Here is a 17009-nt window from a genome sequence, read left to right as displayed (position 1 = left end):
TCACAAGCAGTTTGTAAATACACAACCAAGTTCAGGAACAACAAATCAGAGACCTTATTAAATGTTCACGCGTGATAAATATTGACTATTAAAGGCTTTATATTGTACAGGGAGACCGGGCTATCTTGCTGGGCGACGTGCTTAAGCACGATCACTCAGCACCATTCGCGGGGCACTTGAGATGTACCCCGTGATGCTGTGTTCTGAGCGTCCTTGATGAGCGGAGCTTTGTCAATTTTTTTTAAGAAATTATTTTAGGCAAAGCCCTGTGATCTAGCAGGAAAGCCATTGCTGGAGGGCATACGCACGGACAAATCGGTGCTCCATTTCTAAGTGATACAGTAGTAGTTAGAAATGGAGCTGAAATCGCCCCGTGTGTGTGCCCCTTTGCTTCCACTACTGCCATGAAATGAGCAATTCTGCCTATACTGGCTATAACTGACTTGCTGCCCTATATCTTAGGTTCGGTTACAATGTGGTCATTTAACATTTAAGGTCAATCATTTTTTAAATGTCTGCATAGTGAAATTAGAAATTGTTAAACATAATTTTAGTACAAAAACTTGTGGTTCCTCGTATGCTAAGCAGGATTAGCTTTCTGATATTCAGCTAGTATTCAGTTTATTGTCTTGTATTCTTGAGATGATAAATGTAGAACAGAGCAGATAATTTATGGCAGGCATATCCAAACCATGGCCCTCCAGCTGTTGTGAAACTACAAGTCCCATCATGCCTTGCCACAGTTTTGCTATTAGGGGATGCTAAAACTATGGCAAGGCATGCTGGGATGTGTAGTTTCACAACAGCTGGAGGGCCACAGTTGAAACATGCTCCCAGAATGAAACCTTCTGTTTAGTACAGTGAATACATTTTACTCCAAGAGCAACTGCAATGGATGGTTTGGTAGTGTAAGGACTAGTAGCAGCTCCCGAGGTGGGTGTGTAGAACAGTTCAAAATTCAGATAGGAGAGAAAAACCAACTGCTAGTGAGTCAGTTTGGAATAGCAGTTGGTGTTTCTCCCCTATTTCAATTTTGAACTGTGCTGAAGCCCCACTCTTGAGTCACCATTGGCAAGGATCAACTCACAGGGAGCACACCTCTGGGGAACCACCTCACAGGGAGCACAACTCAGGGGAATCACCTCACACGTTGCACACCTCAGGGGAATTGCCTCACAGAGAGCTCATCTCACAGAAATCGCCTTAAAGGTATCACGTCAGAACTGCAAATGTTCATGTTTAAGGTGATTCATAATGACTATTTGTAGTTTGTGAGGTATAAATACCTTTTTTTAGTTGGATACTAGCAATGTTTCCCGGATCTCTTAGTAAACAAATGTTCTATATTTAGTACCAAAAAGAGAGGAGTATAGCAACAAAGGAAGGACTGTAATGGTATGGTGATATGAGTTTATTTTCCAGTACCTGTAAGAAAATATTGACTTGCTTGTTAGGAAGTGCTGCATTCACATAACTAGTTACTTTGGGAAAAGTAATTATTTAATTTGAGCTTGACGTCTCCCTATTTACCGCTGGGTAAACCAACAAAATTCAATAACGGTGACTTAATTAAGGAATGCTACCAAACCATAATAAACAACTAACTCATTCAGGTGTCTCTTGTCTATTCATAGTGAGTACAGCCAGGAGATTGTGTACTATACGTCAGGCAATATCCCTCAAACGCCCTTAGCGCCTAAGCTTATTCGAGCGGGAATTACGTGGATAACTCTCCACTGGACGAGGCCGGAGGGATGTTTTCCAGAAGAGCTGATTTCATACACGCTGGAAATTCAAGAGGACACCGTACGTTTATTACTTTGTTTGTTTCTTGTGCTTTTCATGTTGGAGATGTGAGAATGATGGCTCCAGGTCTTGTGTGTAGTCGCAATAAAGGTCAGTTTCCCTCTGTAACTGAAAAATAAATATGCTTCCATTTCCTTCTTTTTTTTTATTTTTTTGGATAACACAGTTATCGTAAGTTACATGTTCTTCTAGTGCCTTTTGGGCACTTCTAAAAGTGATGATTTTGCCTGTAATGATTAGATCATTATTATGAGATGGAAGAACAGGAAATACACCTCTATCTTTATTGCTGTATATTTCCACAAACCTATTTTCTTTTATAAACATTATTTATTGTGGACTTTAAGGTCAAGTGAATAACATGTCATATTTCCTGTACAGGTTAAAGGGGCAGGTGTATCAGCTAGTGTTAGGTGCACTTAACGCTTTTTTCAAATGTATTACTTTTGCACCTAACGTGCGCTAGGGACAGGCCGCCGTGTAATGTCCCCTTCAATTCCTCCACCAATTAGCAGCCATGGCGATGTATTCTAGGTGTTAATCCGCCATAGACGTTTCGCCAGCTCAGGGCTAGCGTTCTATTCCCACTGCAGTCACAACACTTACCCTGCCCGAGCGGCTCCTGACTATGCTCGAAGTCTCGCCATAATAGCGAGATCTCGCACATGCCCTGTGCAGGCAGAGACAGCACGTCAGTCTGAACTGACCTGCTGTCTCCAGGAGGGGACATCGCCGGAGGGGGGAGTTTACGCTCCCCCACTTTGGTTGACAAGATAACACATCTTGTCGGTGTCCCTTCCTGCTTTGCCCTGTTAATGAGGCACAGCCGGTAGAGTTATAGTGCTGGCCCAAAATGCAGTGCTTAGTGTCTGTACCCTAAAATATGGCTACAGCATGGTATTAAATCTAGAAAACATGTTTTATTACCAGTGCTAAATTCTAGATATATACGATCATCCTTCTTGCATTCATGTATTCTCCTTCCTTCCCCACTATGCCCCAACATGCTTAGTTGCAAATTTGTATAACTGTAATTCAGTTGTATTTTCATGACAAATCTGTATAAGTCACCCATATGCTTTATTAATAAGAACTTGACACAATGAAATAAAGACTCAGACACAATAAATTAAGACTCATAGACAATAAATAATGCCTCAAACAACTGTATAGATTGGAAATTAAGGTCACAGCCAAAATGTATTCAAATCGATTTAATTGAATTAATCAAAAGTTGCCAAGAAGCATGGCCCCTCGGTAATAGCCTATGTATATTTAAATAAATGGGCGTGTACATTACCACGCCCTGCGTAACATTACCGAGTAGCTCCATTTCCCCTTAATTGGCAGAGCACTGATCCCTCCCTAAGATGGCGACCTGGTCCTCCCCTAAGGTAGTGACTGACTCGCCTCTCTCAAAGGGGAAATGCTAGTCAATCTCTGTCACACTAATTTTTTTTCCACCGAGGAGCCATGCTCTCCGCCTTCTGCACCTCACTTGCAAGGTCCTAAACCTTTGCAAACTCCTCCTCTCCACCTTCTGCACCTCACTGGCAAGGTCCTAAACCTTTGCAAACTCCTCCTCTCCGCCTTCTGCACCTCACTTGCAAGGTCCTAAACCTTTGCAAACTCCTCCATGCACTTACACAACAAAATTTCCTTACTTCGGGTGGGTGGGAATCCAAACTTGGCAAGAGGAAGCAGTTACCTCAGCCAAAGCTTATATATGCTGCTATTGCCCTCCCCTCAACTCTGATCCTACTGGCTGACTATTGACACCCAATCAAACCCTTAAACTAAATAACCAATAACAGAGCAGCTAACTACATTATTCTTACAAAAACAGGGTGCTTATTTCATCTCAAGCTTAGGTAAGCTTTTGATTCTATTAAGGTTAGGTTTAGAAACATGTGGGACCTAATTGAGCATGCTTGCCAGCACTGTGGGCAGCCTTTTGAACTGAGTTTGCATTGCGAAAAATAGAGGAGTGCCGGGACTGTTGCGAGGGGGTGGGGGTGTTGGTGGTGTTACCGGCAGTTGTAGTTTTGCAATACTGAAACTGAATTGGCCATTATACTGTAGATCTAATCTAGAGCATTTACTTACCTTTAAGTAAAAGTGCCAAAAGATATTGATCAGTCTGCAGTCAATATAATAATAATAATAATGATATTTATTTAGCGCTTTTCTCCAAATAGGACTCAAAGTGCTTCACCATTGTCTTTACAGCTCGAAATCCAAAACAGGCTTAACAGTAGATGTCAGTAAAATGCTTGAGTAAATAAGTAGGTTACACAGAGTTGGAGCAGCAAAGTTGAAAGCTCGACCCCCAGATGAATTCAGGGAGATTCTGGGTACTGTTAGTAGTCCTTCTTCAGTGGATCGTAGTAATCGAGTAGGACAGTAAGGGATCAGCAGCTGCTGCAGGTACCTTGGGCCCTGGTCATGTAGGGCCTTGAAAGTGAGTAAGCCAATCTTGAAAACGATTCGCCATTTTACAGGTAGCCAGTGAAGGGCGTAGAGAATGGGAGTTATGTGGCTGGAGCGGGGTTGGATAGTTAATAGTCTGGCGACTGCATTTTGAACCAGCTGCTCCACCAATATGTACAGCAGGTTTTACTTAGGGTATACGATCACTAGGTCGAACAAAGGAATGTTGACCACTGAACCCAAGTCGACCTTATGAAGGCGTCCAGTGGTGTGCTTGCATACTCTTTAAAGAATGTACTAGCATAAGTTCCTTAATACACATGGCTTAAGGTGTCCATACACGGTGCGTTTCCCGGGTGCGGTGTGTTGCGCGCGCCCCCGCACATTACATCGCACAGCACAGAAAGTCCGTGCAGCCTGTGCTTTTAGTACTAAATTGCATTGTATCGAGTACAAAAAGCTTGTTGCTGTAGCACATTGTATGCTCTTTGAACTAGATACAATGTAATGTAGTACTAAAAGCACGGAGATCATCGCACCGTGTATGGGCAACTTTAGGCAATTTTTATCGACACAAAAAATTTGGCTTGTATGAATTGGACATTTTTGTTCAGAAGAAACTAACTCTGCAATATGTGACAAACTAGACTGCCAAATAATCAGCATTCTATTAGAATATTTGATTTTATAATTCCGAATCAAAAATGTTTGTTTCTGTTGTTGGGTTATCTGGTGACCATAGATCAGGAAATGTCCTCATTCTGTATAGAGTACTGTTTGACTTTGCCATTTAATTGTAAAATTGCCCGACATCTGGTTGTTAAGCGTTTGGGCTAAAAACCAGCTCTGCCCTAGTGTTATATCAGGTCATCCTCAGTTATATTTAGCGTGTAATGCTTCCTGGCATATACAGGGCTAGGCCAGTTAGTTGCTCATTTAATAGCTTTATAGTCTATATTTGCTATCAGTTTGAGACATTTTATAACTGAAATGTAGGGAAAACAATCTACTGGAAAAAATTGACCTAATGCACCAAACATAGCTGAGAATTATTGCTTTATAATAAAGATTAACTAGTCAATCATTTACCTTTTTTATTAGTGAGCTTCTCATGCAACAATATTGTTTTAAAGGGTAGCCAATGTTATGGCATGCTACTGTTTATTCAGGCGGATTAAGATCAAGTGGGACCCTCTGCGGGATAGCAGTTTTTGGCATTTATATTTATCATCCTTCAATTCTCTCTGTCTCTCTCTCTCTCTCCCGGCACTTACACGCACAGAAAGGTTGCTTAGTGTGGTGATTTCCTAGAGACCATACTGGGCTCACTATAGTAGAGGCAAGAAGGCGGCACTCATCAGACTTAATAATGACGTTTTATTAAAGTCCTGTAATATCCAGATGTGTTTGGGGAATGAGTCCCATATTGATGTCCCTGAAAACGTTTGGATATTAAGAGACTTTTATAAAATGTAATTATCGAGTCTGCTGAGTGCCGCCTTCTTGCCACTACTACATGTGCACTGCAGGTGGGGCAGATGTAACATATATAGAAAGAGTTAGATTTGTGTGAGTTATTTTGTTTCTGTGCAGGGTAAATACTGTCTGCATTATTTTTACACTGCAATTTAGATTTCAGTTTCAACACACCCCACCAAAATCTAACTCTCTCTGCACATATTACATCTGCCCCACCTGCAGCACACATGGTTTTGCCCATTTTGAGAACATATTTGTACTGCGATCAGATCTGAATAAGGGCCACTGTGTAGACTTTGCACAAAATAGATAGGCTGCAGCTTTAGGCCTCTATTGCAAAATATGGTACTTGTTTAAAATATACCAAATATGTGGGGCATCATTTTTTTGTTATTATATAAATACCTATTAAACAGCTACATACAATAATCCATCTGCGCAAGAGTGCTATTAAACAGCATTAATACTGGCCACACACACACAGCAAACATTAGGCAGCTTCCCTGAGTGCAGAAACTAATATTGGCCTCTGAGGTCATATTCAGGCTCATCATACCAGAAGTAATGCAGTCTATTCTGGCCTCATGCATTCATGTCGGAATTGGCCAGCGACTTGTGTGGCCACACTGGACCATTCTACTGCTGCTGGCACTTGTGCTGAATAACAGTGCGGACTCTTACATAGAGTAAATGACTACATATCCGAAGCAAATTAATTTCCAATTTTTCGTGGAAAGAAATTAATTCAGAAAAACCTCCATGCAGTTAACTATATAAAGCAGGGAGAGTAAGACAAGCCACAGCTAGTGTAGCCCTTTATAATGCATAGCATGGTACATAGTAGTCAGTGATACAATATTCTGTACATTCTGTGCAGAGTGTCTTCATAATTAGTGAGAATAAACATTCTATTAATTTGCACATTAATCCTAACTATCAATAAGATTGTCATATTTTTTTTTTTTTTTTATCAAGGAGCTATTTTAAAGAGTCGCCTGATACAAATGAGCAGCTTTTCAGACATACAGAGGTGATCTTCCTTTTTTAACAGAATACCCCTAAAACATAGTGGTCTATGTTTCCACTATTACCTGAATAATAACCCATTTTCTATTTATCAAAGCCTAGAGTTTTTCAGGAGGCAGCCATGTCCTGCGATAGGCAGCATTTTATCTATGACAAGGACAAGTCAGGGTAAATTTTCTAAGATGCACGTTCTATTGAAGTTGGAATATATTGCCTTCGCAACCAATCAGATTCTACCTATTACAGTATCTTCTAGAAGGTGTGCAATAAATTAGAAGCAGAATCTGATTGGTTAAATTGCTATAGACAACATCTCCACTTCAATAGAACTTCATTCTTAGTAAATTATCCACGTCATCTCAGGATAGAAATTTTTTTTTCTATTAAAAATTATTTTATTCTCGGTTTTGTTTTTGTTTTTTCAAATTAATTTATATATATATATATATATATATATATATAATAATCCAATTGCGCAAAGTCCTAACAGGTAATAATCCATCCTGAATGATAGCGAGATCTGTAAGGTGCAACTTCAATCAGGGCTTGCCCGAGCCCAAGTAGTAAGGAATCATGTGGAGAGAGAACAAGAAGGAGCGCACAAATGAGCAATAGTACAGCGTTCTTTACTAAAAACGTGTAAAAGCTCATATACATCTCAGAATAGAAACAGCAGCATAGGAAGCGTTCACCGCATAAAGCAACGACTGTCCAGATGGTATACACCGGCTACAGGAGACACGGTGGGATGTCGGCACGTCAGAAGACCACGGCCCTGGGACGTGGTCTTCTGATGTGCCAACAGCGTCCGTTGTCCAATTTGGAGGATCATCGCTGTTGCCGCTGACATCCTTCCATGTCTCCTGTAGCCGGTGTATACCATCTGGACAGTCGTTGCTTTATGCGGTGAACGCTTCCTATGCTGCTGTTTCTGTTCTGAGATGTATATGAGCTTTTACACTTTTTACACTGTACTATTGCTCATTTGTGCACTCCTTCTTGTTCTCTCTCTCTCTCTCTATGTGTGTATATATATATATATATATATATATATATTTGTATTTTTTTTATATATATATATATATATTTGTGCACTCCTTCTTGTTCTCTCTCTCTCTCTCTCTCTCTCTCTATGTGTGTATATATATATATATATATATATATATATATTTGTATTTTTTTATATATATACACTAGTGCATGACCTGCTTGTGGGGGAGAACCATGTCCGCTAAGTATCTTTATACCATTGGATAAATTACCTTTTTTGGTCTCCTCTTGTTTTTGTCACTTCTGCACTTTAAAAATGCCATAAAAATATTTTTACTTGTTTACATAAATCTGATGCTGCTGGTCTTATTTTCTCCATATATATATATATATATATATATATATATATATATATATATGAAATGTGTGTGTATATATTGGCAATACAGATTTTAAGATTATGTACAATGTGCAGTTTTTAAATGTATAAAGGCGTCCATACACAGTACAATTGTGCTGTGCGATGCTGCACATACTTTTTGTACTGCCTTCTGTACCTTGCATGGGCACCTTAAGAGACTTCACCTACATAATCAAGATTGATTTGATAATTGAATTATCTGGTGACGTAATATCATTTTAAACTTAAATTTCAAATGCATTATTCCCTGTATAATCATAATATAAAAACAGCTGCAGTGTATTCCGTAATTTCCTGCCATAACTTGTCATTTTGCATGTCATGTTTCACTTTTAGGACAGTGTATTTCAACCTACGTACACTGGAGAAGACATAACATGTACTGTGAATAATCTCCAAAGAAGCACACAGTACAAATTTAGGGTAAGATTTGTACAAGTGACAGATGTCTTGTTTTACCAGAAGATGGTGCTATTCTTTATATTCTCTACTTGCATGTTGGAAATAAAAAGCCTTCTATTAAAGGACATGTGACTGTAGCCAGTATTAATCCTGTCTGCCATTAGTTTAATCCTATTTGGCTAGTATTAAGCCAGTTTGCCTTTAGCTGTCAAACTACTGTATTTGTTTTCTATTGGATCCAGGTCTATCTCACACATTATTCATTTTTGCTTAGTTAGACATTTATTTGTGGTTTAGATAATGACATTCCTTGCATCGTATATTTTTGTTCTACCGATTCAACTATTTGTTTTTATGCTTCCATAAAGTAAAAGTTTTTGGAACAAAATTCAACACTTATTAACTTTTATTGGTTTATATTATTTTATTTATATAAAAATTATCTTCCATCATGGTACAATAAAAAAAATGTGAAAAATAAACATTAGGTGGATAGTAAGAAAAGGTCATTATGGGGGGTAATCAATACCCCGCCGCTATTTCCGACGGGGGAAATAGCGGCGGGTGCCTATTCAATACTCTCTTTCCCGACAGCATTGAAGAGTCATCTCAGCAAAATGAGCCCGACTTTAAAAGCAGTCGGGCTCGTTTTGCCAAGAACGGTTGTGGATTGTCTAGCTCACGGCCTGATCTCGACAATCCAGGGCTGTTTTCTGAATTCAGCAGACGGGACATTGAATCCTGTTTGCCGATTTGCTGTTGAGCGGGCTGACAACGGGACAGGGTCATGACTGCCGGTAGTCCCAACAGTCGTGACCCAGGATTGAATATCCCCCTTAAAATTTTGTATACTATATTAACAATATACATTCTTTTATGTACATGTATTCTTTTGAGAGTATTCTATCTTATAACCTGATTAATGTATATTTTTATTTATGGTAGTTCAAGTATAGCATGAATAACCTACCAATTTATTGTCCGTTGTCAAAATAAATATTTTGGGAGTGCTTCTATTCATTTATTCTGAATTCTGTTTTAGGCCAGTATCCAATTAGCTGGTATAATTCACCACAGTATAGAGGTCAGAAATTTGACAAAAAAATCATAAACACACACATACAGTATAGGACCTTATTCTGGTCCGTTCGCATAACCGCGTGCGTTCGAACGGAGCCGATGGTTTTGCATTGCTCATGCGAGGCTCATTAGCATATGGAAACGCCCAGCATTTCATGGGCATTCCCATGAGAATGCTGAGTGTTCTCATGCTAGTGTGCCGATGACGTGGGTGGAAGGGGGGGGGGGGGGTTTGGGGGGTCAGCTGCCCACCCACTTACCTCCAAATGTGCACGCATATGCGTGCACGTTCCACATCATTTTTTTGGTTGGTGACCATCGAATGATGTGGGTGTTACCCTGTAGGCTGGGAATGGATTTGTAAAAATGTTTATGTACAACTTCCATTCGCAGCCAACATACGCAGCTTGCAAATGGGGGGACGGAATACCACCATTCGCAAAGCGGGATCTCGTTCACTTGCAAGGAGCATATCAACAAAAAACACTAGTAGAGTGCCCGCCTATATTTATTTATTAACAGTTTCTATTATAGCGCACACATACTCCTCAGCGCTGCACAGAGAATATTTTCCCTGCCCCAGTGGAGCTTACAATCTATATTCCCTACCACATGTACACACACACACACAGATATTCTAGGGTTAATTTTGTTGTGAGCCAATTAGCCTACCAGTATATTTTTGGATTGTGGGTCACTTAGCATAATCTGCTATAAGAATTCCTTGGTTCTGCGATAACACATGGGATTGGGATTTTACCCGGATCCCATATGTTATGGCATTATATGGCAAACTTTATTCCCTCTAAAAAACAGGGTAAAATGAAATAGCCTAATAATTACCATCTGTCATAAATCTCACGTTGTGGAAGACCAATCACAAGATAAATAATCTGCAGGCCTCGCATGGCTCTGTGCTTTTTCTTTTATGTAAAGTGGATATTCTTTACGTTTGAACATATTTCTTAGTCTCTTTAAATGGAAATGACATCATTGGTAAAATGATTAGGTGGGATGGGAAAAATGAGAAACATACCATACTGTAGGTCGACCTACATATTTACTACACTGTATAATTTTTTTATGATTATTAGGTACTTGTGTAGTTTCACAGTGGCAGTTACATAGTCAGCGTAGTGTCCCTGTCAGAATCAGTGGTGTTCCCGCAGCCAGAGTAGTCAGCGTCCCTGTCAGAATCAGCGTATTGTTCCCACGGCCCCTGTCAGAATCAGCGTAGTGTTCCCGCGGCCAGCGTAGTTATCGTAGTCAGAATCCCTGTCAGCATCAGCATCGTGTTCACGCAGCCAGCGTAGTCAGTACGTTCGTGGCTTAGCCGGAGCTTACGTAGTTAGTGTAGTCAGTCAGCATTGTGTCACCACTTATTAGATTTGTGCCAGGTGTGAATGTTTTCTTTAAACACCCCCACTATCCACACCAGCCCGAACCGTGGCGAGCGCAGCGTTTAGTGTCCTCCCGACCTGTTCATACCTCCACTATCCACGTTGGTGTGGAGTTGATTTTATAAAGTGTGGCGAGGGGATGCCGATTACTTGACGTTTATTCCATGTCCCTTGATTTTATAAAGTGTGGCGAGTGCAGCGAGCCACCGAGCCCGAAGAGTGGCAAGCGCAGCGTCCAAATGCGTCCTTTATTGTACATGAGACGCACTTGCGCCCGCACCCCCCTTTGTGCACAAGACGCACATGCTACCGAACCCCTAACCCTGTCTCCCTAAAGCGGACACAGGCATAGTTGCCATACCCTGCCGCAAGAATTGTGTCTGAGACGCTTGTGCATCTCAGGCAGATGGAGCGCCTCTCCGCCGGTGCCCGCAGGATCGCCTCTCCGTCGGCGTCTGTCAGCGCAGGGGATCTGGCGGTTACCGGCGCTGTGTGAGAGGTGCTCGCTAGGCTTGCCATGGATGCTGGGGACAGAGCTGCAGCTTGCGGGGACAGTACGGTGACTACCAGGACTGCCGTGGGGACACTACACTGACTACCAGGACTGCCGTGGGGACACTACACTGACTACGCTAGGCAGCCGTTGGGCTACGCTGACAATGTAGCTTAGCCTACGCAGAAAACGTAGCATAGCCTGCTGCTGTGAAACTACACAAGTACCGATTATTATTTAATACTGCATTTTGTTTCAGTCTATGGGTAGTATTCAATGCGGCCGGCGAGGGGGTTAAACAGCGAGGATTGCAGAAAATCAGCGATCCTCGTTGTTTAACCCTCTCGCCCTATTCAACGTTCTGGGGAAATCCTCGCCGTCACAGGATGGGGAGAATTCCCCAAAGCAGCGAGACCCATGGTTAATACAGAAAACCCGCTGTATTTATCCGCGAGTCTCGCTGCTTCTGGAGCCGCATACGCCAATTCCCCCTTGCTCAAAAAAAACGGAGCAAGGAGGATTTGGCGTATGAGGGGGGTGCGTGGAATACTGACAGGGTGAGTGGTGACAGCGAGCAGGAAGCCCTGTCGCCGCTCGCCCACGGCATTGAATACACCCCTATGTATCAAAGCTATATATCCATACAAAAATAGGTGTAATATTAAAATATTTGTTGTCTGTGTTACAGCTAATAGCCTCAAACATTGAAGGAAGTAGCAGTCCGAGTGAAATATTGGTCTGCACAACAAGTCCGGACCGGCCGGGACCTCCATCTCGACCTGCTGTTAGGGGTCCTATCAGTGCACATGGATTCACTGTGCAGTGGGGTAAGTACTTTGCATATTGCAAAATGCTATTGTCTATTATTGTGGCACTTCTAAGCCTTTGTGGTGTTATGTAAACAGCATTAAACTATACTATTTAAATGATTAGCAGAATTCATCACTATTTTTCTTGATTTAATAACTTTGGTATACTTGTTTACACAACAACTCTGCTCCAATATTATAACTGTTCGAGAAATACAGCTGTATAGAGATGAAGATGGATTAAGCATTTTAATAAATGTCTGTAACTACAATACATGTCTGTAGAGAAATGAATAGAAAATAGTCTCATTCATATTCAGACACCAACCTTATCAGACTCGCAGATAAGAGCATTGTCCTCTTCTGACAATACTGTTCTTGGCAGTTGGTGACGCTAATAAAGCTGTATATTGGTTAAAGCAGAACACTATGTCATGCAAGCAATGTTCCCTGCTGTGGAAGAGTTGAAGGGTTGAGTTGGAGAGATGTAATCTAGTACAAACCTGCAGTATAACAGCTTCATCGGTATTCCAGGAACTCTTAAAACTAAACGCATTAATACTGCAATGTATAAATGCCGAGACTGAAAACACTGACAAAACTCCGCTCGTATGGAAATGGTTTGATTATATAGCTGCTTCGGAAAAATTAGGAATAGTAATTTACCACCAGTAATCATAAACTCGGAGACCTTAAATGTATTGCTTAACTTTGATTTATTTTCAAATCATAGAAATACTGCAGTAAAGGTGCAAAGTGGTGGACCTTTTATTGCTGTGCCCAGATTATACAGAGGGCCGACCCTGACCAATTCCATAGCCTAAACAAGATTTTACTTGGGGCCTCCCAAGCCAAAAGGTGTCTTTGTCTGAGTTGACTACATCCCTGTCTGTCTGCTCTCAGAAGACACAGCTCTTAAAAATAAAGCTCACCCACCACACCAGCTTTCGTTTAAACCATCAACCCATTATTTTGAGACAGAGCTCACATGACTTTGTCTGTTCCAATTTGAGTCCAGTTACAGCATACAATAATGATAAGTTCCCTATTACAGCCACCATGATTCTGTAACCAGCTATTTTTGGTTATGGTATGCTAGGTCAACCATGTCTGGGTCGACATTTATTGGGTCGACATTGATTTGGTCGACATCTATAAATGGTCGACATACCCATGTAGGTAGTCAAAGGGTTCAATGTCGACACAGTCAACATGGACACGAAAAAAAAGTGCACCCTGTCCCCTCGCATGGCTCGCTACGCTCGACACACTATTTTATTCTCCCACCAGGCCCTAGTGGATGGTAGGGCATGAAAAACCACCTATCGGCACATGTCGGCTCAAAAAAAAAGAAAGAAGCTTGTGTCGACCTTTAGACCTCGTCGACCATGGGTATGTCGACTATTCATACGTGTCGACCTACTTACTGTCAACCATAGGGTGTCAGCCTAATGAATGTCGACCTAGGGTCCAGATACCACAATTTCCCCAAGGGTCAGCTACTTACAACAGCCGCTGGCTTTTTAAGGAGTGTCCAGCGGGTTCCTTTCCATCACAGTGGGTGGGACATTTTATTGGAGAGGGCGGTGTGGTACCCTGTTCTCTTCCCAACTTTAGTTTTCATGATTGTGCTCACTCCTCCCTGGAGTGGTATGGGCTGCTTTGAGCAAATCAGTTTTCTGAGTAAGGTTTTGGGTTTAGATATAAAGACGAGGGCGCTATGGTGTAAACAGCTACTGAAGACTGAGACATTGTATATAGGATCCTGCCAGTGGTGCCCAAAGAATCTCTTAGATAATACCCCCACATTGCTCTGTGTTTAGGGGCTATAGTGATGCACGGCCCCGCATGTCACTATTGCCCGGCGATTGTTATCCAGCATGCTGTATAAATCTAGTGATTTCACCAGGCAGGGCCAGTGTTCTCACCGGGGAACACTGGCCCTGACAGATCACTGTGTGCTGAGCGATCTTGCTGTGCGTTCTGAGTGATCTATCATCGCTTTGAACGCTCAGCAAACCTCCCCATGTGTAGGCCCATTAACAGGTAAATGTGAACATTGCAGAGTGCATGATGGCACAATACACTATAGGAATTGGTACTCTCTGCGGTATAGTGTTCATCACTTACAGACTGCTAATCTATGTGTACTGTGACTGTATTTAGTAATTCAAAATGCACTGTAGCGCGTAGTCTTTATAGATTTGTTTACCATTGTTTTGTGCAAATTCTACATTTACTGTACTCAACTATTGCACTGATGAAAGCACATGTCTGATTTTATTTAGATTTTGGTTATATAAATGTGTGTGTCTAGATAGAAAAGAAACACCAACGCAGTTGGTATAACTGTGTAGCTAAGTGATGATTTTTTCTCAACTTGAGTCAACTGGTGTTCTGTCTGGAAGTAAGTGCTGTGAGAGACGCTATTAGCAAGAGCTGGGAGAGATAAGTGTTGTCTTATGCAGCCTGTGGCACGTAATATAGCCATCTTTCTTTCAGATGCTCCTGATGACAATGGTGGCTCGGAAATACTGAAATATCTTTTGGAGATTTCTGAAGGCACGTCTGAAGGTGTGTTTTACAGCATTCTATGGTTTATAGAATTATGTTCATGCAAGTAAATTACATACAGTGAAAAAAGATAAGGAACATAGATTCATTTTGGCAGGTATTCAATGCTGTGGGCAAGCGGCGACAGCGAGCAGGTCTTCCTGCTCGCTGTCACCACTCACCCTGTCAGTATTCAACGCACCCCCGCCCCCCCCCCCCCCCATATGCCAATTCCCCCTAGCTCCATTTTTTGGGCGAGGGGGAATTGGCGTATGCAGCTCCAGAAGCAGCGAGACTCGCGGCTAAATACAGCGAGTTTTCTGCATTAGCCGCGGGTCTCGCTGTTTTGGGGAATTCCTGCAGCGGGCCAGGCGAGGGGACACAGTACACTAGTACGGTGTGTCAATGTAGACATTGACAAAAAAAAACATGAAAAACCTCATGTCGACCTTTCCCCATGCCGACCTTTTTCATGTCAACATTATCCTGTGTCGACATTTTGACCATGTTGACTCAATGAATGTTGACCTCCTGCGTGTCAATGAATAAGGGTCAACCTATTGACTTTCAACCTAGACACTGTTCACCTAATGATCCACACATGTAACTAAGGCGATGGCAGCAAGGTAAACACGTATTTTCTGTCTATAAGCAGAGAGTTGCTGTGCACGGATCTCCTATCTGCATCTGTCTGTGTTGCCTTAGTTACCGCATGCCTTAATGTAATATGTGCCTGTGGCCAGGTTTATGGGTAGGAAGATGAGGCATCTGATGGGGACATAGGTCCAGACCTCAGCACGGTGAATGTAGTCTTACCCCTGCTACAAATATTCTTAGTCTGTAAGTCTGGCTTCAGAATACGGAGACTTATGCTGCTTTACCACTACCAAACCTGCTTTGACCCGGTTTTTTAAACGTTTCTTTAAACGGGTCAAAGCAGGTTTTAACCCCCTTTCACATTGCATGTAGTAAACGGTATATTACTGGTTAATTACCGTTTTTGTACCTTTCACATTGAACTCGTTGTGAAAGGTACAAAACGGTAATTAACCAGTAATATACCCCCCCCCCCTCCCCTGGTACTTACCTGCGTGGGGGATCCGGGCAGCGGGGTTCGCCCATTGCTGGGGAGGCAGCGGGGTCCAGCATGGGCACGGTACTTCGGGTCCCTCCCTGCGGCTGATGGATGCTGGGCAGTGGGGAGGCACAGTGCTGTGGATGCTGGTGGTGCAGCGGGGTCCATCCGGGGTCCGGGCAGTCCCTGTGGCTGATGGGAACTAGTAGTTCCCACTATGCGCATGTGTAATGACGCAGTGCATATGAATGAGCCACTCATTACATATGTGCATATGTAATGAGTGACTCATTCGTATGTACAGCGCTCATTACATATGTGCATATTTAATCAGCCAGTATCTCGCACGACCGGCAAACTTGGACTCTATTACATTTGCCCCCAGGAGCTAATAATTCTGCAATTCCTTGAGCAAACCTGAACTGTTTGGGATTCTGCGGACTGAGTTTGAGAACCTATGGCCTGTTTTAGTGTTTCCCATCCACGTACAGATGGTTAACTCAAAATAACTGAGGTACTAGTTAAGTCACCTGTGCTTAAATATGGCTATCTTTAAACTAAAGCCTGGACAGTTATTGGGCCTTGAGGACCATGGCTGGGAACGGTATCCGGACTATTTGTAGACAACAAGTAGATAGACAGCCATTAGGTCGACACCATTAGTTCGACAACTCAATAGGTCGACATGCTTTTAGGTCGACATACCATTAGGTCGACATGTCATTAGGTCAACATACCATTAGGTTGACATGTCATTAGGTCGACATGTCATTAGGTCGACATGTCATTAGGTCGACACTGCCATTAGGTCGACAGTGTCTAGGTCGACATGGTTTTTTTCACTGTTTTTGAGCCGACATGTGCCGACAGGCGGTATTTCATGCCCTACTATCCACTAGGGCGTGGTGGGAGAATAAAATAGTGTGCCAAGCGCAGCGAGGCACCGTCTCGAAGCATTGCGAGCGATGCGAGGGGCTGTGGTTCACTTCAAACTGTGTCCATGTCGACTGTGTCGACATTTCGGCCAAAAAACAGTGAAAAAAAC

The 17009-nt window shown here is 42.2% G+C and overlaps 1 protein-coding gene across 1 annotated transcript in view; it reads left to right on the top strand.

Moving 5' to 3' along the window:
* The window catches only part of FNDC3B (fibronectin type III domain containing 3B), a 348736-nt gene that overhangs the window by 244435 nt on the left and 87292 nt on the right, over positions 1 to 17009 (top strand). The window contains exons 13-16 of the mRNA XM_083177748.1: positions 1635 to 1806; positions 8489 to 8575; positions 12216 to 12354; positions 14839 to 14910. Of these exons, the coding sequence (XP_083033874.1) occupies positions 1635 to 1806; positions 8489 to 8575; positions 12216 to 12354; positions 14839 to 14910 (470 nt within the window). The remainder of the gene's footprint in view (positions 1 to 1634; positions 1807 to 8488; positions 8576 to 12215; positions 12355 to 14838; positions 14911 to 17009) is intronic.

Source organism: Crinia signifera, chromosome 3 (assembly GCF_055691185.1).
Source record: "Crinia signifera chromosome 3, ASM5569118v1, whole genome shotgun sequence".
NCBI lineage: Eukaryota > Metazoa > Chordata > Amphibia > Anura > Myobatrachidae > Crinia > Crinia signifera.
This window is presented reverse-complemented; position numbering and strand designations above follow the sequence as displayed.